The sequence below is a fragment of the Eleutherodactylus coqui genome, chromosome 1, assembly GCF_035609145.1.
Source record: "Eleutherodactylus coqui strain aEleCoq1 chromosome 1, aEleCoq1.hap1, whole genome shotgun sequence".
Classification (NCBI taxonomy): domain Eukaryota; kingdom Metazoa; phylum Chordata; class Amphibia; order Anura; family Eleutherodactylidae; genus Eleutherodactylus; species Eleutherodactylus coqui.
In genome coordinates, this window is record NC_089837.1 from 480,427,222 (window position 1) to 480,450,528 (window position 23,307).

The 23,307-nt window shown below is 44.4% G+C and overlaps 1 protein-coding gene across 4 annotated transcripts in view; it reads left to right on the forward strand.

The window, feature by feature from the left end:
* ITGA7 (integrin subunit alpha 7) overlaps positions 1 to 23,307 on the forward strand; it is a 148,141-nt gene that overhangs the window by 58,376 nt on the left and 66,458 nt on the right. For all 4 annotated transcript variants that reach the window (XM_066585525.1, XM_066585498.1, XM_066585506.1 and 1 more), the window contains exons 2-3: positions 1,748 to 1,875; positions 3,353 to 3,432. In XM_066585525.1, coding sequence (XP_066441622.1) covers positions 1,748 to 1,875; positions 3,353 to 3,432 — 208 coding nt within the window. The remainder of the gene's footprint in view (positions 1 to 1,747; positions 1,876 to 3,352; positions 3,433 to 23,307) is intronic.

Below are 23,307 nucleotides of genomic sequence, written 5' to 3' on the forward strand. Positions count from 1 at the left end.
ACCAGCAAATGTGCAGCCTGACCAGAAGAGCGCTCAGGATTTGGGTTGGCAGTACCTCCATTTGATAATCTTTGGACTTAAATGCACTATATTGGCCATTCATTTCTCTACAGGATTAGCTCTAGCAGTTTTTTCCTCATCTCCTCTCTTAAATCCAATGGAACATCTCTGAAGAGACCTATAAACGGCTGTCCACAGACGGCCCCCATTCAAACTAACAGCTTGGGAGGATCTGCAGAGAAGAATGTCAGAAAATCCCCAAATCCAAATGTATAAACCTTGTGGCATCATAGCCAAGAGGACCGGAGGCTGTAATCGCTGCCAGAGGTGTTTCCACTAAGTACAGGGTGTGAATACTTCTGTCCCTGCAAAATGTTTTCCTTTTTTATAAAATGTACAAAGATTTCTAACATCACTTTGTGATTATGGGGTAGTGAATGCAGAATGCTGGAGAAAACTTTTTTGTTCTTTAATTTGCTCATGACCACAATATAACACAATATATAACATAGACTTTCCGAATGTAGTGCACATGGACCCCATCCTAAAGCAGCATTACTGATGATGAAATTAAAAAGCCATTTTACTATTATTTGCATCCTAGTTGGCTGCTTTGTGGCACTTTTGGTATTTTTGGTGTCATTGTAGGTTGGGTATGTAATATTGCAGACAGTTATGTATTTAAGTCATGACTGCTTCTTCATTATACCTTTCTTTTCTATTATAATAGTTGTGTTGAACTATAAAAAGTGCTCCTGCAAGAGTTGTTAGTATAAAATGGAGTATATTATAGTATGTTGGGTTCTACTGTAGGTCCAAATCTGACTTAGGGGGTTCTCACATGAGCGGACTTAAATCGCACATTCTGCAATTGCCGTAGGCACAGACAATACGCGGTGATACATGGAGATTGAAATGCATTGACTTTCACCAGTTCGCTCAGATTTGCAGGTAGGAATTGCGGAATGAGCGGAAGAAAAATCACAGCATGCTCTATTTTACCACGAATTTCACGCATATGGGCTCCATTGATCTCTATGGATGCATTCGATCCACAGTGCATACTTAATAAAAATTGCGTATTGACCCGGATTTGTTCCCAAGTTGCTAGGAGACCAGATAACAAATGGTATAAAGAAAGCAGAGATTTGTGGGCAGACAATGCAAAACAGAGTTTGGGGAGCAACAACCCATTCAGCCTGCTGTCTACAACCTCCGATTGTTCTTCTGGGCTCTTCCTGCAGAAGGAAGGGTTTTTTTTAAGTGGTTTACACTACTTCCAAAAAAGTAGTATAAACCAGCCAAGCCCAGAGAACAGTATCCCATTTTAAAGGCTCTCCAAACAGCTCTCACCTTGACCGCATAAGGGAATGTTGCCTGAGCGATAGAAGGGTGTTTTCAGGGATTTGGACTTCTTTCTGATGTCATTCCCTGCTTGTGCTTGTTCTTTTGCATGGAAGATAGGCATTCAGCAGCCGAATGCATAAGCGACACATGCAGAATCTGACCCGCTTGTACGAGCCCAGCCTAAGGACAACATCTGCATGCAGTTTGCATGTTCTCCCCCTGTTTCTTCCAAGTACTCCAGTTTCCTACCACACTCCAAAGATATACAGATTGGTGAATATAGATTGTGAGCCTCAATGGATACAAAACCCAATTTAAAGTGATGTAAAGTACTGTCTAATATGCATGAGCTATATAAGAAAGGATGGTAAACATGTGTCTGTTTTTCCTTGTTTTACAGGCTGTTGGTTGGGGCTCCCCAGGCATCAGCATTACCAAGTCAGTTTTCAAATAGAACAGGAGGGCTCTATGGATGTCCGCTGACCGCAGAGGCCAGAGACTGTGAACGGATTGACATTGATGACGGAGGTAGAGTCTATCAGACACATTACTACCAGTTATACATTTCTCTTTGCACGCTACTTCCTAAGAACAAGAGAGCTGTGAACTAGTTTGCACCAAATCTACAGCTATGCCAATGTTACTAGGTATTGGGAAAGAGATCCCTGCACCCGGAATACTCAACCAGGTCCATGGAGAACCCATTGCAGGCCTCCAATATCCATATAGAGAATCCATCCATATTTAATTACATGAAATAGAATCCAATGTCAATTATTCCATCTCGTATCCCATTAGAATTCACTTTGAACATCTAAGCTGGACATTTTGGTGATGTAGACCGTTTTCAACAGTATATCCAACTGTATATGCAGCCAGTGCTCAAGACTTACATCAGTGAAAAGTTGGATATGAGATGGAATCATTGGAATTGGATTCTAATGCATGTAATAAAATATAATTGATCTGCAACAAGAGTGCGGAGGATTCTGTTTATGGATGGTGTTAGTAGGTATGGCTCTCCAAACTATTCACTCAGGGTGGGTTTACATGGGAAATTGAAACACTCCCTATAGCGAGTTGCTACCATGTGAACGACTCTTTGTGAACTTTTACACGGAGCGATTGTTGTTCACTTGTTCCATTTTGCAATCGCTGAAGCGCACTAGTCTATGGAAAGTTATTCACAAGTCGTTGATTGACAGATGATTGCCTGTTTACACCAGATGATAATTAATCAACTAGGGACTATTTTTAAGTGAGCTGAAAATGAGCAACTAGTTAATGAATTCTCACTCATTACCTATCGCTTACATATGACCTGTCGACCAGCTATTGAGACGATAGTTGTCCAGTGTAAAGCCACCCTCAGGACGGCTTCACACAGGCGAATACGTTTTTTGCGCTTGCCTCAGTGCAACAAATTTTTCACAGTGCAAGAGGTTTCTTTGTGCACATATTAACGCGTTTTACTGTACTTTTTGCGCATGCATGGCATGTTCACACGGGCGTGGGACACATCCCCACCCTGATTTGAAAGACTATGGGGCCATTTGTGTGCACACAAAATAGAACAGGTCCTTTTTCTTTGCGCATGCGAGAAATGGACATGTAAAAAAAAGGCAAATGTGTATGAACCCACTGATATAAATAGGATCTATTCTCAGCGCTTTTTTTCGTATTTTGAAGCTGTCCTTAGACAGAAGCTATAAAAATACTATTACAATGGGATGTGGCAACTATCTTTGTTCTACACTGTAATTATGTCACATCCTAGTGCTACAAGACTCAGTGCAAAGTTGTGTGAATTGGCGGTTTTCTGCACTTTTGAAAGACTTCTGCGAATATACAACATTGAGATTGCTACATAAGCTTGCCACTGTTCCTTGGGAATACATTTACATGCAGTTACAACCGGTTTCATATTTTAACTACTGTTGTCATATTAAAGCATTTTCCATATATACTCGACTTTACTTAATTTAACCCTTTTTCTCTCTAACAGTGGATCGGAATCGGGAGAGTAAAGAAAACCAGTGGCTTGGAGTCACAGTAAAAAGCCAAGGTCCTGGGGGAAAAATTGTGGTGAGTTGTATTTTTGTAAATTTTTTGTATTGTTTAAAATTAAATCACTCAGTGTTTTCTGTTACAGTAAGGCTGGGTTCACATGGGGCGGATACGCCGCGGAAATTCTGTCCGGAAGTTTGCTGCAGCAAATCCGCTTGCGGGCGCTAATCCCGGGTTTAGCCAGCCATGTGGACGAGATTTTTCAAAAAGCTCGTCCACACGGGGTGGCAAATCCGTGATGGCAAAGCCGGCAGATGCCGGCGCTGCGGCGCAGATTCCCCAGCTGCAGCATGTCAATTTTTTTTTCATTGCGGCCGCGCTCTCCTCTATGGGAGTGCCGGCCACAGCAGAAAAACATGCGGCCAAGCCGCTACAAAACCCGCGGCTAAGTGCCGTGGGTTTTGAAGCAGCGTTTTTCTGGCGGAAATCTCGTGGTTTTTCACTGCGGCCAAATCGCGAGATTTCCGGCGGGATTCCGCCCTGTGGAAACCCAGCCTAAGAATGGTGGAACTGTACTTATTTAGCTTTTTTAGTCTACTGTAGCTTCTCTTTAGTTTACAATTCACTAAAGTTTGCTTTTTATATATTCAGTAATTATTCTCATCCTTCCCAAAAGCGTGTGATTAACCCTTTTATAGTCATTCATTTGGAATGGTCAAACTGTACTCATACGTATCAGATAACGTGACGGCCAATGGTGTATTTGACTGACAGCTTTTTCTGACGACTCCGCCATTGACGGACGAGCTTGCATGTTTATTTAAGTAAGGAGAGCCACTGCAAGAACCTCCGAGATCAAACTTAGAAGTCTAACATCTACCATAACAAGACAGCTGCAAGCCTCCATATATATAACGCAGAGGCGTAACTTGAAGCTCCTGGGCCCCAGTGCAAAATCTGTAACAGAACCCCCAAATATAATGCTTTTATCATAGTAATGGGCTCCCTATATGGAGAAGAGAGGCCTTATGAGCCACTAAGGCTCCTGGGCCCGGGTGCAACAGCATCCCCTGCATCTACTATAGTTACGCCCCTGAATAAAGTCATCAGCCTATTGTATTGATATCGGTGGGTTCTCTCACATGCATGCATATCTGATGCCTAACAATTGTCCTAATATTTGGTTAGCAGGAATGAAATCTGGAAATAGAGTCATGATAAAAAACTGACCTAAATGGCATTGCTCTGTACATGTACTGTATAGAATATTTCAGTACACTGACCGAGAAGTAAAGGTGACCATACACATTAGAAGTACATTGATGGTTAAATAACTGTTAGGCCGGCTGTCCATGGGCGGTGCGATACACCACTGCGGGAGCCGCAGGTAATGCAGTGAAATATCGCCCGTGGACAGGAGGCCTTAAGCGAACAATCATCTGGTGAACAATAGTCTTGCAAATATAGCCGTCCACATTTTAGTCTATATTGTGCATTACAATTGTTCCAACTGGCCGTACGTGTTCACTGTTCACATACGATCACACGGGACAACAGATTAATGATTCTGTGAACCTTCTTCCAAAATAAGATCTTCAGTGGACTAAAGATCTTTTGTGTGACTACCGGATGAAATTTTCAGGCACGACCAGTTTCTTTCTAGATTATGGTAGTCTGTTACTGGGGAGACCCACAGCGTTTTACGCACATGGCTGTGGACATGAGCCCTAACATGGGGCGCCCTCTATGTCTAGAGGAAAGAAGGTTTCTACGTTAACATAGAAGAGGGTTCTTTACTGTAAGAGCAGTGAGACTGTGGAACTTTCTCCCTGAGGACGTAGTGAGGGTGAACTCACTAACAGAGTACAAGAGGGGCCTAGATGCGTATCTTGAGTGAAACAATATTACAAATTATAGTCACTGATTACTTCAGGAATCCGTGGAAGGAATTCTTTTCTATAAAATGAGGAAAATTGGCTTTTACTACATTGGTTTTTTTTCGCCTTCCTCTGGATCGACATTGGGGGATAAGAAGCTGAACTGGTTGGACATACAGCTTTTTTTATACTTACAAACTATGTTACCACCTTTATGTGTATAGACACATTTAGGGCTTATTTACACAAGTGTATATCGTCCAGTGTTTTCACGGCCGGCCGATATACGCTTCCATCTAAGCAGTTCGCTCCCCCTCTATGGCTCTCTGCCTCTCTCCTCCACTTCGGCATTTGCAATGGGAGGGGGCAGGATGGAGGTCGAGCTAAGCTCCGCTGTGTCCCGCCCACTCCCATTGCTGGCTATGGACAAGGAGCGGGGAGGGAGGGCTTAGCTCTGTCCCCACCCACTTCCATTGCAAACTGCTCGGAGGGGAGGAGAGAGGCAGTGAGCCGGTGAGTGGGCGGGAAGCGTATTTTAGCCGGCCGTGAAAACCCCGGCCGATATACGCTCATGTAAATAAGCCCTATGGTTGTGTTCTCACATTTCTGATGTCTGCTTAGCATATAAATTAAGGGAGAGATTTATAAAACTGTCTATTATGAAAACTATCTTTGGTGCCCCATAATAACCAATCACAGCTCAGCTTTCATTTCATATTCTGCCTCTGAAAACTGAAAGACACTCTGTGATTGGTTACTATGGGCAGTAAAGTTTAGAAAGTTTTATAAAGCTTCCCATAAAGTATAAGGTTTGTACATATGACAGCTGACAGCTTTCTAGCCTGTATGTCCGACTGTTCTATACATTTAAATAGTCGTTGGTTTACTAATTACAGGTACTTCCTTTTATCTGCTTATTATAACTTGTGTTGCAACTTTTTCCATTGCTTTCTCCCTTGTATCCCTCAGCCATGTGTGCAGCAGCGGGCAGGCAATGGTGTTTATTTGCGTTGCCCTGGGATACGACACAGCTCTCACATTACTTGCTGTTGTTTCCCAGGACAATGAAAATAAACAGCTCTCTGCTTCCTCTTATGTAGTTATGCCAGAAAAAAAAGAGAAGAAAGCCAAAAAAAGAGAAAAGTATCCAGTAGAAATTGCATCTAACAGAAAAATGAAAACGGATATAAAAATGACTTGCGGACAGCAGATACTTATACAATGATGGGTATATCATAAAGGACCTAATATATGCCTACTATCTGTTTGGAGTTCTGCACATAAGGGCTGTAGACTGGCTTTCCACTGTGACAAATTGGGCAGACGAAGTGTGATAGATAGTGCAAGCTGTTGATGGAAAAATGATCTCATGCCTGGATGATGCATAGTGAGTGTGACTTTTAAGGTACGATCACACATACCGGAAATACTGCAGGTTTTCCATGTGCACAGAAAATCCACAACAGATTACAGTTTGCAGATTACATGCTTTGAATTTTTGCACGTGGAAATTAATCTTCGGTGTGGATTTTTTTACCACTGATTTCACTTGGAGACGGTAAGCCAAGCCTACAACTAAACAATTGTCCCAGACTCCGACTCCACAGCCTTGGAGGGAACAAACACCAAACTATTGCTGTATGCAAAGTTTATTGAAAGTTTAGGTACACTTTTACTTGGGGTGTTTTTATCTGTAACGATCATCAATCAAAAAATTGCTGGATCGTTCGAATTTGAACGATCACTCAGTGTAAACGCCGCCAATGATCAAACATCAAATGATAATTTGTTCGCTAAAGGTGGCTTCACACAGAAAATTTGTACATGGAATATGCAGAGAATAGTACCCCTTGACATCAATGGGGTTCCTCTTCAATTCCCAATTTTGCGTGCGCCCGCAAAAAAATAATACGCTGCACAATTCAGTGAAAAAAAAGAGCACATCTGGAACTCATTAGGCTAAATAGCCATTTAAATCGGGGCGTGTCCATCTGTCACATGCAAATGAACATGTCCTGGGGGTGCAAAAAGTAAAGTGCATAAAAACGCATATGCCCGTGTGATGCTGGCCTGTTCATTCATATCATGCAAGCATGAAAATAATTGTTGACTCGCTCAATAATGGTTCGGATTAAATACCAATCGTTCGGTCTTTCTCTTATGTAAACGACTAAAGGATTTGTGAGTGAACGATTTATCTGCCTGTATAAACAGTCTGCATGTGCAAACTCGGTTTAAATGTGTATCGTGCACAGAACGCCCGTGGGCTGCACTAACAGCCATAGCGCTTGGTCCGCATGTAACCGACATTGCAGTTTAGGACCAAGATGGTGGCCAAATCCTGGTACCCAGTGGCAGGTCACAAACAGGTCTACAGAATACCAGAAGATCTTCCCGACACAGCTGAGGACCCTCTTATCTATAAGATGCTCTTCTGCATCCGGTCATATAAGATGATGTGGCGGACCAGATTCAGCCTGCCGGCCTTGACTTTGACACATGCTCTAGTAGCATTGGTTCTAGGATCACATATGATACCTTACATAGTATCTTCGTATTACAGACCCGTAGGTGCTCCATGTGCGGCCTTACAGTATAACAGGTACATGAGCACTAAAGCTGTATTTCATGGCGGTATGCCAGCTGTCCGTGGTCAGGGAATTCCAAGTGCATGAAACACACAGGGGTGGACAAAAATATGGAAACATCAAAGCTGTAGTCTGCTTCTTTTTCACCACAACCCTACGTGATGATCGTCTGTGACTCAACACACATTTCTGTCCACACTGTTGTGTGTCGGATGCGTTTCTTCTAGTCTTACTGGTCATAATCTTGGATACTGCGCCTCGTATTACAGCAAAAACGTCCGCTACCTTTGTTACGGCAGCACCCACCATACAGGCCCCAACAATACGACCGCGTTGGAATTCACCTCTTCCATGACTCTGCCACAAATGTGCAGAACGCTGTCTCAAAGACAAATAATGCTTACTGCGTGTTATACAGATCATTGCATCCTGCAACAACTACAGCATCGCCTACTAACTCCACTATAGTACACATGTATGGATCCCAGACTATTAGGAGCGATCCACAGGGGATTTTAATTATTCGCCCTGAGCTGACCTTTTGATATAGTTAAAATTTACTGGTAGCATTGTGAAATACCATTTATAATCCCATGTAATTAAAGCCATGTATTTCATAGGGTGTTTCCATATTTTTGTCCACCCCGGTATATGCTGCATTTTTGACTTGTGTGGTTCTGAGGTTTTGCCGTATGCCATAAATCTCAGCATAGTTGATCTTAATGACCTGAATTAATATTGCTTAAATATATACTAGGGAAATGCACTCACTAGGGTTGACCAAACCGGTTGCATGAAGTTTTTGTACGTTCTTGGCTGTTATTACGCATGTTGTATGTACGGAAATATCGGTGGCTATGTTTCTGCAGTCATGTAGTGTATGAAGAAGCCGGACATATGTTATTCTACCTGCTTGAAAGCAGTTTGCCGTCCCAGCATGGAGCGGTGAGTCAGAAGAACTGCTGCTACGTATGAGTCACATCTACCGTTAGCTCTGACTTTCCACCCAGCGCTACATTCCGGGAGGGAGACGACCGTGCATTTACAAGGCCAGTTATATGGGAATGGCTAAATGTAATGAGGGCCTATAACAAGCTATACTGCATATGGTAAAACCATCTATTATAATTCTGCAAGGAGCTTCTTGTGTTAGGATGGAATAGGGGTCTGATTTATCGCCTCGCTGCAAACACGCAGCAGATTATAAGCCATGGTACCTAATAATCGCATATTACCAGCTGCCGGTAGCGATCAGCGCCAAGTCCGGCTTCTGAAATGAGCGCATATGCGATGAATAATGGATTTAGAATGATCCCAGCAGATACTTGGAATACTTTGTTAGGGTCATACATATCAGCAGCAAGAGGAAAGTGGTTGGCGTGGGGTGCAGTATATTAAATGTATGCGTGTCACACACATACCCCTCCGTCTCCTGGGGAACAATGTACATACATAATGCAAATGTCTAGATGGAACATGTTGGGCTTCGGGTCGCCCTGGTGATGCCACGACCTTTGGATTGTCAGCGCAGCAGGAAGGGATGGATGCCGGTTGAATTTCTATCAGTGCTGTATGGTTTTTTTACTAGTCGATTTGTATGAGGCACTAGGGGGCAGTATAGAGCAACCCTCCGTGTCTGAGAACGGGCAATAGTACTTTGGACTGTTGAGTTGGATGCACAATGGATGAACGTTCAATTAGGCCGGCCTTACATGGGTGAATGCGCATTTTTGCAGAATGAGCTATCTTTTTTTGCATGTGCATCGGTGTTTTTTACTGTACTTTTTGCGCGCGCAAGGCACATTTATGTGCGTGCGGTAAAAATAGACGCATCGAATGAAATGCCTACTTAGTAGAGATGAGCGAGCGTACTCGTTTCGAGTATTTACCCGATCGAGCACCGCGATTTTCGAGTACTTCAGTACTCGGGTGAAAAGATTCGGGGGGCGCCGGGGGGCGGGGGAGGCGTGGCGGCGCGGGGGGTAGCAGCAGGGAACAGGGGGGAGCCCTCTCTCTCTCCCTCTCCCCCCCACTCCCCGCTGCAACCCCCCACTCACCCACGGCCCCCCCGAATCTTTTCGCTCGAGTACGGAAGTACTCGAAAATCGCGGTGCTCGGGCGAAAAAGGGGCGTGGCCGAGTAGGCTCGCTCATCTCTACTACTTAGTCTTAATTGTTCCAGATGTGTTCTTTTTCCTGCGCAGCGTATCATCATCTCCCTGCATGTGCACATTTGCGAACCCTCCCTATAGAGTTCTATGGCGACTTGTGGTGCGCAAATATGCTGAAAAATAGAGCATGTTTTTTTTGTTGTTTTTAAATAAACGTTTATTGGGCATTTTATTTCTGTGCGGAGCTTGCCGGCCGCCGGCTCCGCTCTGCACATGCGCCGGCTGCCCAGCAGCCGGTACATGAAAGAGCCAGGGCCGCGGGAGCAGGTGAGTGTCACGCTGCTCTCTGCAGACGCTCGGGTCAGGTCCCGCTGCGAGAATTTTCACAGCCGGATCCGACCCGGCCGTCTGCAGGCGGCCTTAGGAGCCCGTCACTGCGCCCCCCAGAGACCCCATACTTACCTGCAGATCCGGCGTCCTGGGTCCCGCATGACGCTTCGGCATGACGCGCCGCAGCATCATGTGACACGCCGGCCACATCACATGACACGCCCACAGCGCCGCCGTGTCATATGATGCGGCGGCAGTAGGAGGAGAGGCAATTTCACGCTATCTTCCGCTGTGCTACAGCGGAAGATAGCGTGAATGGATGGCTTCCATTGACTGCAATGGAAGCCGTCTGCGCGTACACCCGCGGCAAATAGAGCATGCCGCGGGTGAGAACGGGAGATTTCAGGGTGTGGAATTCCGCGGTGAAATTCCACACCGTGAGCATTGTGCTATTAGGTTCAATAGAACCTAATAGCAGCGGGCAACGCAGCGGAAATCCATCCGTGGGAAGGAGCCCTTAGTCCATCATACTTCCATCAATCCTTTAGACTTTATAATACCCTCTGTTTTATTCTCAACTAAAACATAGTAAAACAAAAAAAGAGAAACAAAAACAAAGTGAAGACATAATAAACCTCTAACTTTGACATATTTGATGCAGTGTTAGGGCACTCAATCCATCAGCCCCATATCTTATTAAATTTGGCAGAGCAACCTCGACCATGTACGTCAGCTTATATAAGGGGGTAACACTATTTATTTCATGCAGCCAGGCAGTCCTAGGCTGGGTTCACACGGGGCGTATTCCCGTTGGAAATCCCGCGGTTTGGCCGCAATCGAAACCGCGAGATTTCCGACGGGAGAACCGTCGCGGAAAAACCCGCGGCGGAAAGAAAAGGTAAACATACATTCTGCATATTCTGAAACTGCAGCCGCCGCAGCCGCGGTTTTAGCCGGACTTACCGCAGCTGATTGGCCGTCCCATGTGGACGAGATTTCTGAGAAATCTTGTCCACATGGCTGGCTAATCCCGAGATTAGCAGCCGCGGGCGGATTTGCCGCGGCAAAATTCCTCGCGGAATTTCCGCAGCAAATCTGCCCTGTGTGAACCCAGCCTTAGTGGGTTTTTTGGGGTGCTTCCAGTTGAGTAATATTAATTTTTTGCGTAGAAAAGCAGTAGTTTGTATAAAGTGCGTGTTTCTGCGTCAACCGGGTTGTCCTCCACAAGGCCAAAGAGGCAAACCTTAGGGTGAAAAATATGCAGGGTTCCCAAATTTGTTTCTACAAACTCGAGAATATCACGCCAATAAGTCTGTAAGACATGACACTCCCAGAACATATGCATGATTGTGCCCACTCCGGTCAGGCATTTTGGACAGACCGCCTCAGGGAATAAGCCCATAGCATACAGCCGCGTAGGGGTGTAATATATTCTATGAAGGAACCTAACTTATACTAGTCTGTCCCTAGCACTAATCAGGGGGGGTCCGAAGGTGGCCAAGAGGCCACTTCAGTCATCCGAGTCCAGGTCCAGTATATCTGATCCCCATCTCTCAAGAGTCTTATCCTTCAGCGGAGTAAGGCTATGTGCCAGCTGCCTATAAAAACTAGAGAAAGGTTCTAGGAGGTTGGCCATCTGTGCAAGGTCTTCCAGCCTGGTCAAAGCAAGGGGAATGTTCAAGTCCGTAAATTGGGCTCTAAGGCCGTGTCGCAGTTGGAAGTATCTGAAAAGGAAGCAACTGGAGAGGCCAAGACTATAGATGAGCGAGTATACTCGCTAAAGGCAATTGCTCGAGCGCGCATTGCCTTTAGCGAGTATCTCCCCCGCTCGAAACTGAAAGTTCGGGTGCCGGCAGCGGGCATGGAGCTGCGGGGGAGAGCGGGGCGGAACGGAGGGGAGATCTCTCTCTCCCTCTCCCCCCCCCCCCCCCCACTCCCTCCTGCTGACAGCCGCTACTTACCGCTCCCCCGCTCCGGCACTCGAACCTTCTGTCTGGAGCGGGGGAGATACTCGCTAAAGGCAATGCTCGCTCGAGCAATTGCCTTTAGCGAGTATCCTCGCTCATCTCTAGCCAAGACGCATCTGCAGTTGTAAGAAGGAGCAAAGATCTCCCCTTTCCACTATATCCGAGAGGGTAATGATTCCATGACGTCTCCAGAAGACAGGGTCTGGTATGCACTGTAAGTGTGGAAGATTGGGATTGTTCCATAGGGGAGTGTGGGGCGACCATTTAGCTGCTTCATCAGGTATCAGGTGGAGGGTGATATTCCAGACCTTGAGAGTCACCCACATAGGTGCAGGTAGAGTACTTAGCATCTTCTTATTTATTTATTTTTTGCCGCAACTGATATGCCAGCTCAAAATATGGCAATGTGAATGCACTCATTAAAATCAATCGGCTCTGCATATTGCGCACGCAAATTTTGCACATGCAAATACGCCCATGTGAAGCCAGCCTTAAGAGCTCAGACTATTAGCTAAGACACATCAACAATAACAAAGAATGGCTTCTTTAAATTTTGCTATCATAGGGTGGATGGTCAAATGATAGGAAATGATTCTTTTTTATGTTGCACGATACTGTAGGTTGAACTATATGGACTTTTCTCAAAGCTTTTGACTGTTTTGTCATATAAAGTATATTTATTGTGTAAATGACCCCTGTTCATATGTTCTAATAGAACATAAAGACGTCATAAAGGGGGCTCTCCATTCTTTTAACCATAGTGGATGTCATTTCAAGGCATAGCTCCTGCTCTTCAGCATTCATTGTGACCATGTATTACATGGTAGCCCATTCGTATACATGAGGGCGGCATGGAAAGTTCTGTGGTGTTGTTGGAATTTTTATTTCTAGAATACTTCTTTTGTGTTTTACTGTAAATGGGTGCGAGTCTCCTTCAAGGGTCTAGAAGAGGTGGTGCGCTGCAAGCGCTTGGTCTCTCTTGAGATTAATGTCGTCCTAGATATGATAAATAGCTCCAGAATCCTGCAGGCTTTGTCTTCGGCTGTAGAGGTACCGTAGAACGCTGAGCAAGATGGAGAGGTAGAACGTTGAGCATGGGGAGAGAAGGCAGACAAGTTACGCTTGCTAACCCCAGGAGAACCCTAGGCTACGCTTGAAAATTGACACTTTTTCTGGCCGCTGGACTTTGTGGTGACGCCATGACCCAGGAATTACTGACGGTTTACTTTGCAGTGTGCCATCTCTCTCAGTCCCGGACGGACTGTTCTGTTTATTGCTTCGACCACTGAGAATAAAGTTGAGCTGTGCAGCATCCAATGTGATAGAATATGGTCTCAGCCCATCAGAGCAATAACCACTCCACTATTTGTACCCTACCTGGGGGCGAGCTGGCAAGGACTTTAACTCCTTGGCTCCCAAGAACTATATCCATGCCCCGATTTCCATTCCTATCTGCCTGGCCCATTTACTTCTACATATTCCTCTGCCTTGGAGATGTGTGCCTGTTCACAGTCTCCCTCAATGATAACAACTGATTACTGGTGGTCTAAGGCTGGGTTCACATGGAACGGAATTGACGTGGAATTTCCGTGCAGAAAGTCAATTTTTATAAAGCAGCAAAGTGGGCGAGATTTGCAAAAATCTTGTCCACAAGAAGCTGCTGCGGCCAAGCTGCGATGAAACTGACATGCCGCGCGAAATTCAAAGGCGCATTATGTCAATTTTATTGCCATCTCCGCTGCGATATGGCGAGAGATGGCTGCAGCAGAATGCAGGCAGCGAAGTCGCTTCAAAACCTGCGCCGGAGGGCGCGAGTCTTGAAGCGGCATTTCTGCCGTAGAAATCTTGCTGTATTTCCGTGCGGTCCTGCTGCGGTCATTCCGCGGGATTTATGCCCCGTGCGAACCCAGCCTTAAGCTGCTAGAGGAAGGACTTTGCCTTTAACACTTTCCAGTCCAATTTGTATCCTGGTTTTCCTAGAGGGCTTACTCTTTTTCTGCCTTATACAACAGCGCTATATGCTGGCTAAAGCCAGTACTGCATGAGGTGACACATTGGATAGGCTCCGACAGCAGAGTGGCTGGCAATATACAGTAAGAGAACCCCGACGGATGTCTACCATCATCAGAGCTGTACAGCCTTAAATCATAATGTCTTCACCAGTCAGACAGTGGATTGTAAAGTGTTAAAGGTGTTTGAGATGATACGCTTGAGCATTTCCACTGCTCATACGCAATGTCAATTGTGTATGGGCGACGGAACAGTTGCGTCTATTAACTTCAATGGGGGCCATCAGCGAGGAATCCTCACAGAAATAGAACATTCTGCGATTTTTATTCTGCTTATCCGCACATCTAGGCGAAGCTGCAAAAGTTCATGCCTTTCTTTGGGCGCGTATTACCGCGTATCGTCCGTGCGGGTGCCGATCATGGATTTCGCAGTTCAAATCCGCCAGTGTGAGCTCGGCCTCAGGCAGGAGCGTAAGTAAAGGCTCAGGGGCCGGATGCAAAAGGTGAGATGGGGCCCCCCTCTATCTGTATCTGTACCCGTACCCATACCTAAACCATGCTGCACAGAGGCATAACTTGAAGCTTCTGGGCCCCAATGCAAAACCTGTAACAGGGCCCCCAACTATAATGCTTTATTCATAATACTGGGCTCCCTATATGGAGAAGAGAGGCCTTATGGGCCCCCTAAGGCTCCTGGGCCCGGGTGCAACCGCATCTCCTGCACTCTCTATAGTTACGCCCCTGGCCTCAGGAGCATATATAGAACTCATCAACTGCTCTATATTCATACTGTTATAATCAAAGTGGATTGCATTGCTTCATTCTGATTGGCTGGACATTTTATTCTTCACTCTTCAATGGGACCACATCAGTCACTACTAAGGATACTACCGAGGGGCTATAAATGCCGTTACTCATGGGCAGCCCTATTAATCTTTGGTCTTTCCGTAAGTCGGTGATGTGTTATTACTAAGAATTCCAGAGCTAAAGTTACATTAATTTTTGTAAACAATTACCCCGGCCGCTCTCCTCCAATCAGAGGGAGGGAGCGTCTTATTGTATAAACATCTTGGCGTTTTATTGCAAGATTGTATTATTTATAGAAGGGAGGAGAAGCCAAACAAGCCTGAGATTCAGAACACATATTTCCATTCTCGTCCGTCAAGCAGTTTTTCTCCATGTGCAGTCATAACCCGGCCCGGCCCTCCGTTATTTTTAGCTTGACCAACTGTATTGCATAGTTTACCAATGCCGTCTTGTCCTAGTTTCCTTTTAACTTAATTTTCCTGATCTGGATGAATAGGCTCCGGAATCATTGCCGTTAATTATATTATTTCTGTTCCTTCCCATATTTTGTAATGATGCTCAACTTCAGTATTTACTTCTGTAATTGTAGCACTGTAGCTTGCGAATCTGGCAATATATTAGCGTTAGATACAGAGAATCATAAAGCAGATTCGATTTTGTAGCATTTATTATAATATAATATCAATATTTGCAGATGATTCAAAACTGTGTAAAGAAATTAATATAAGAGGACGCAAAGAGATTGCAAGAGGATCTGGATAAATTGGGGCAGAAAAGTGGCAAATGAGGTATAACACTGATAAATGTGAGGTTCTACACATGGTCAGGGAAATACATGTCACCCTTACACACTGAATGGGAAACCACTGGGGAACACTGACATGGGAAAGGACTTGGGGGTTTTAGTTAACTGTAAGCTTAACTAGAGCAACCAGTGTCAGGCAGCTGCTGTCAAGGTAAATAGGATCATGGGGAGCATCAAAAGAGGTCTAGGGGCACATGACGAGAACATTGTTCTTCCTCTTTACAAGTCACTGGTCAGACCACACATGGAATATTGGGGACAGTTTTGGGCACCGGTACTCAAGAAGGACATATCAGAGCTTGAGCGTGTACAAAGGCGGCAACTAAATTAATACATAGAATGGCGGACTACAATACCCAGAGAGGTTATCAAAATTGGAATTATTTAGTATAGAAAAAAGATGGTTGAGAGGCGACCTAATAACTATGTATAAATATATCAGGGGACAATACAGAGATCTCGTCCATAATCTAATTATACCCAGGACTGTGACTGTAACAAGAGGGCGCCCTCTACATCTAGGAAAGAAGGTATGTACACCAACATAGAAGGGGATTCTTTACTGTAAGAGCAGTGAGACTGTGGAACTCTCGGCTGGAGGACGTGGTGATGGGAAACTCACTAAAAGACTACAAGAGGGGTCTGGACGTCTTTCTTGAGCGATACAATATGACATGTTATAATTATTATTTGCCAAATTGGAGTCAGGAAGGAAATTTTCCCCTTAGTGAGGGTTTGTTTTTTGTGTTCCTCTGGATCAGCATTTGGGGGTAATAGTCTGAACTGGATGGACATATGACTTTTTTCGGCCTTACATACTGTGTTACTATGTTATCTAAAGTATAATAATAAAGTGCAAATGCAATATTAACTAATACATCCAAGTGATGCCAGAATATGCATGTCCCAAACAGAACCAAATCAATACCACACAATACATATATATAGCTAACCTTACATAATCACAAATTATCGATGGGACCAATAAGGTAACATTGCATAATGATATCAAATTGCAGACTAAAATCCAGCACCAAACATCCCTTTCGTAATACTTCCTTAGGGGGGTTGTGTGCCTGACAATCCTGTTCTGTCTTATACAGCAATCTGCAGTGAGATCCACCTGTAGTGTATTAAATGGCTGCAGCTAGTGGGGAACGGAGCTGCTGCTCTGAGCCAGTGGGCCATTTCAGCACTCCTTTTGTTTTATTATGCCTTAGAAATTTTTTCAAACCTCCCCAGAAAACCCATGTAATTGCCTCCATCCAGGGGCGTAACTATAGAGGGTACAGGGGATGCGCTTGCACCCGGGCCCAGGAGCCTTAGGGGGCCCATAAGGCCTCTCTTCTCCATATAGGGAACCCAGTACTATGAATAAAGCACTATATTTGGGGGCCCTGTTACAGGTTTTACTTTGGTGCCCAGAAGCTTCAAGTTATGTCTCTGTGCAGCATGGTTTAGGTATGGGTACGGGTACAGATACAGATAGAGGGGGGGGCCTAGCTCACCTTTTGCATCAGGGCCCCTGAGCCTTTGCTTACGCCCCTGCCTCCATCCTTTCTCTAGAGTTCTTAATACATAAGGACATTTCCATTCCCCTCTTTGCACATGGATAATTATCAATGCCACTTATCTATGTCACAAGGGCAGTTTCTTCATCATTGCGCTCTAGTAAGCGTGCATTGGACCCTCGCACCTAGAGTAGTATCAGCTGCTAAAGTGTTTAATTGGCCGTAATTGGAAATTTAATGGCAGAGTGTTTTTTTTAATCCATAAATTGCACTTCACCAGCGGTGTCCTCGGAGGCCACCTACACCATGTCCCACTCCTCTAGTTAAGTGTCCTTTAGGTACCTATAGAAACATAAGCAAGTTGTAGAAAGTATAGTCAACCACCTTTACCCCACCATCACTACAGACTATGACGAAGAGCAATATAGAGCCAACATTAGTCATTCCCCCAAGGGAAGCCTATATTTGGTGGGACATACAGAAATGGGTATTTTATACCGAATAAACAGCAAGCTCAATATATCAAAGATGAAATCTCATTTGATCCTGAGATATTTGGCTATGGGGAATACTGTGAAATGAATTTCACTGCTTCACATATCCGTCGATGCAATAACCACCATTTTTTATTAGGAGGTGTATTAATCATTTAACCTCTCAGCACAGTGGATGTTGATGGCTGGCTGGGGATTAGTCTTCTCTGCAGGGAGTGGCTGTGCACACAAGATGGCATTTGCTACCGGTTAGATCATAGTGATCAATAAGGTCAGGCGTAATTATTTATCATGATTTACAGAGCTGACGGCATAGGAAAAGGAAAACTAATTAAAGACGGGTTCTGCCTCCCTTTAATTGTCCATCAATTAGACTGTACTCACGCATCACTTCATATGCCAATACTAACAGCTGCTATCCTCTGTGGATTACCATGGGTTTATGTAGTCATAATGATTCGACGCCATCTACAGCTCATGTACATTTAACTTCTAGAAATTATCTACTGCTGTGCAGACTACAGTAGGGCATATAATTTATGTAGTTTAAGGGGAGGCACACAATACACACAATACAGCCATATGCAAAATGTTTGGCTGTATGGAGGCACTCAGTAGTCTATTGACCTGGGCGTAAAGACAGTATCCTAAAAGGACAAATATATACACTCACAATATAAATGTGAATAACACTAAAATGTAAGGAGGAAACACAAAACGGAGAAGACGGGGGATCTGACTCTAATCCCTCAGATAGGAGAAAACCGCACCTACCAGCAGAGCGCTCGCCCTGATAAGGGAGACCCCATGTCAGGAATCTGGGGTGAACTTGACTTTTGCTTAATTAGGGGAAAAGGCTACAGGAGTCTCAATGAAATATCACAGGAAATATTACGTACAAACACCCCAGATAAATAAGTAAATCACCAGCAAACTTATCTTAACAGAGAGAGGAACAGTCGCTGACTAGACCAGAAACACCTTCAGACAACGAGTATAACCAGCGTCCGCTCTCAGGAGATGCCAGAATAAATAAACACAAACTAAAGCTGAATAGCCACCTCCTAGCCAACTAGACCAGTACAGAAGTGTTCTAGTTGGCGTCCAGCACCAAAATGACAATGGGCATGAGCCAGTGTGAGGATCACGAGGGCTGGAGCTGATGCCGTACGTTGCCCTTGTCCTGATCGTCATTTGCAGCTGACAAGCCATGACATTTTTTAACACCTAATACAAGGTAGTTCACCCTTTGCCATTAGTACCGCTTCACGTTTTTAAAGTGCTGTCATACAAGTACAGAATTAATATCACACTTTATGGGTCAATGATGTTAAGATCTAGTGAAGACAATGGAGAAGTTTGACTTCAGGAAGCCTTTATTAAATTTCTGTATGACATCATCAGTGGGTTAACATTTTGCAGAGAGAAATATCATATCAGATAAAGTGAGATTATTTTATCCCTGAGAATTATGGAATGAATACCCAACATGGCTACAATGCCAGTCAATGGAATTTAACCTCCTTAGTTCAAGACGTATGAATCCATTTCTTGAGAGGTATGCGGTCAATGGGAGAAGGAAATTTCTCCAGACCTCTGAAGAAAAGACAAACCTTAAGGTCGTCTTGTTCATTAATTCTCATGACATCATGCAGGAACTTGCATATCTATTTCCAGTATCCCCGGAGGACAGAGCATGACCACAACAAATTTAAAAATGAGCCAGAGGACTCTCCACACTCTGGACAGAAGTCTAGAAATCCAGGATTTACATTTACAAAGCCTGCAGGTATTCAGATAAGCACAATGTGAAATATTGACCATCGGCAATGATAATTCATCCTCTCTTATCCCACTTCCTAAAATGAGGACGAACCTTGTTATGGTGGAGAGATAGTATATTGACTATAATGGATTTCAGGAGATATTTCGGGACAGAAAGAAATTGAGTGGGAACTGAGTGTTCATACCATGGGTGAGGTTCTGTCTTGTCCCAGGTTCCCATCTCAGGATTCTGTCTGGATTGCCAAAAACAGTATCCAGATAAAACCTTGGATAGGCTTTTAGCGCTTCAATGAAGACCAATAGTCTCTGTTTCAGCAGATATATTTTCCTTTCTGACATTTGTGCTTGACAGAATTGCATATTGGGCTAAGTATGACAAATGAAAATTGTTCATGAGATGGGACTTCTTGCATTGCAAAAAAATTTGAAATACCCCTTTCCCTACATAGATACCCCCCATATACAAGGGGATATTTCTTAGAAGAAAACCCTACTCTTCCACCTGGTAGCAATGGGTAACTGTAAACTTTCAGGGAGGAATTGATTGTGTTTTTAGGTCAACCCCACATTACATTATAAAGTTGACCATAATAGTGTTTGTTTGAGAGTAGGATGATCTGTACAGGAAACCTGTCAGGTTCTATGAGCCCCATAAACTAAAGATATGGACTTATAGGACAGGGGCCACTGGGTCCAAGTATGTGACTCTCATACTTACTTGCCTCCTCATTCCCTCGCTGTCTGCCCAGGACGTTAATGCTCGGTGTACCATCAGACTCATCTCTTCCTTTGTTGCTTGCGCATATACACAATGTGCTGCCTTGAGCGAGGGAACAGGCAGGCGAGTCTGACCGTCACATTCCCAGACCCAGCTGCTCCTGTCCTATGAGCTCATAACTTTAGTTTGTGGGGTTCATAGGACCTGACAGCTTCCCTTTCAGGTCACCGCTGTAAACTTTTTAAAAGTGGGTTAAATTATATCACTTTTACATTTTTTTTAACTATATTGCTTTTTTAAATTAGAGACATAGATATCGGCTAAATTTTAGTTTATTTTCTTAAAATTATATTTGAAAACCTCTAATTTCAAAATCTAACATTTGTTTTGTGTTCCATGCTTGTTTTCCGCAGCAACAGCTGCTTATTTCCTGCAATATTCTCCTTTTAGCATCATTTCAACTCATTGTCTACTCAATGTAGTATATAACTAATACATAGTATAGTACTGATACAATTTTACAAACATGCTCCTAATTGGCTGATTGATCATAAGGTATTTCACCAACTTTCCATCGACAGCTATAGTGTATATGGAGACTCACACAAGTTACCATATATACTTGAGTATTAGCCGACCCGAGTATAAGCCGAGACAATAAGTTTCCCCACAAAAAGCTGGGAAAACTTATTGACTCGAGTATAAGCCGAGCTATACTCAAGTATATACTAGGCAAGCTGCTTGAATCCTCCCTGCTGTCATCCCCCGCCGTCCTCTCTGCTTGGCTCTGCTGTGTAAGTAAGCACTGTGATTGGATTGAGCGCCAGCAAATCACAGCTGGCGCTCAATCGAATCACAGCGCTTACTTACACACAGGGGCGTAACTATAGAGGATGCAGGAGATGCGGTTGCACCCGGGCTCAGGAGCCTTAGTGGGCCCATAGGGCCTCTCTTCTCCATATAGGGAACCCAGTACTATGAGTAAAGCATTATAGTTGGGGGCCCTGTTACAAGTTTTGCATCGGGGCCAAGGAGCTTCAAGTTACACCTCTGCTTACACAGCACTGACGGCAGGGGATTTGAAAGCCGAGCAGGGAGAATTCTAAAGCAGCTGGATTGGCTGTGAATGATCGAGCACCGGCTGTGATTGGCCGGCGCTCGATCCAATCACAGCTCTTACTTACACAGCGCTAACTACGGGGGATGACAGAGCCGAGCAAAGAGAACGGCAAGGGATGACAGCGGAGAGAATTCCAGCAGCCTGCCGCACCGCCGCTGGAGACACAGACGCCGGCTGGGAGGTGAGTATGGAGGGTTTTTTCTAAGCCTTCCCTGACTCGAGTATAAGCCGAGGGGGGGCTTTTTCAGCACAAAAAATGTGCTGAAAAACTAGGCTTATACTCGAGTATATACAGTACTTTGATTTTAATGCTATTGTGAGGGACTAGCGTTTAGGATTGGTAGCAACCTGGGCATAAGCAGTCAGAGACAGTGACACATAGGATAAAGTCTTTAGTCCAGGCTTTGCCTGGGTTTATTTCCAAACAAACAAAGCAAAATACAGGCCTTTACATCAGGCAAACATAACGTAAATCCTGCTCGTCTGAGCACTTACTACACCGGTAGCGTCCCTGTCTACATACTGGTAAATAAATGGCTCCTGCACACAGCCAGCCAGGACTCTCAGACCTGCAAAGGTCTCAGCCTCCTCCCTGGCCCTGTAGGCCCAGGCTTTATAATGCCTGGTACCAGCCCCACCTGGTACGTGGGGAGTGACCATCCCACCCTTCACTTTGGTCACTCCAGGAAAAGCCAGCCCAGATTATGCGGCTTGGAGCCACTTACTCACTACAATGTGTTAGTGGCTTAATGCCACTAACACTAAACTGCCGGCTTCCTCCACCGAGCCCAGGCTGCTCGGTGGCACGTATCTGCCCAAGCGCTCCCCAACGCCTCATAGGAGAGCATCCTAGGGCAAATGTAACGGCCCTCCAGCACTTTGCCGGTCACTGTCTCACACTATGTTTATATATTGAACTTTGTTCGTCACTGTAAAAAGGAATTAACTCTAAGTATAGTAACAAGTTCACAATTTTGCTTAACACTTCAGCATGTTCCAGTTACCTCTGTTCTGAGTTATGTAATTATGTATGATTAATTTTCACTTGACCTCCTCCTTATAACATAGCCTATTTATGGTGTACCAAATGTTATTAAGTCCTCTTATTGAGGCTCATTTGCAGCAACTAACTGATTACATATTGATGACTTAGCTTAGTCGGCCTTTTTATAATAGGAAATCAATAGGCAGATGTACAAAGTAGCATCTTAAGCCTTAAAGGGGTTGTCCAGTTTTAAACTATTGATGATCTATCAGCAGGATAGAGCGTCCTTGGTAGATCAGCAGGGTGCTGTTGTCAGTGACCCCCACCTATAACTCAGAATTCCCTAATAAGATACATGCAAGTGGGTTATCTAAACTGGACAACGCCTTTTGAGGTGTTTGTATGTTGTAATAATATAAGGCCATTGCAATAATCTATAGGGATTATGTTTGCATCTGTATGCTTTTTATACGTTTGCTTTTACTAGAGGAAAAAGCAGCAAAAATGTCTTCACACGCGCTTTAAAGGGAGTCTGTTGGCAGTTTTGACCTTGAAAAACTGTTGAAAGTGCTACATAAGAGACCTGGAAACATGTCTAAACATAACTCTGTGTATGGTACTAGTATCAGGATGACCCTAAAGGAGGACTATTATTCCAGCATGCTGCTCCAGCAAGTGCCCGCTTGGTGGTCCCTAATGGGGAAGTGGCCTCAGCTTTCTCTAGCAAGCTGCTCAAAAAGTCTTCCCCTTCCCCTCTGCTCTTGAGTGATGATTTCAATGGTCTTCTGGATTTCTCATCTTGTAGATTTATTATGTGGCTTTTATGATACAGGTGAAAATGCAAGTG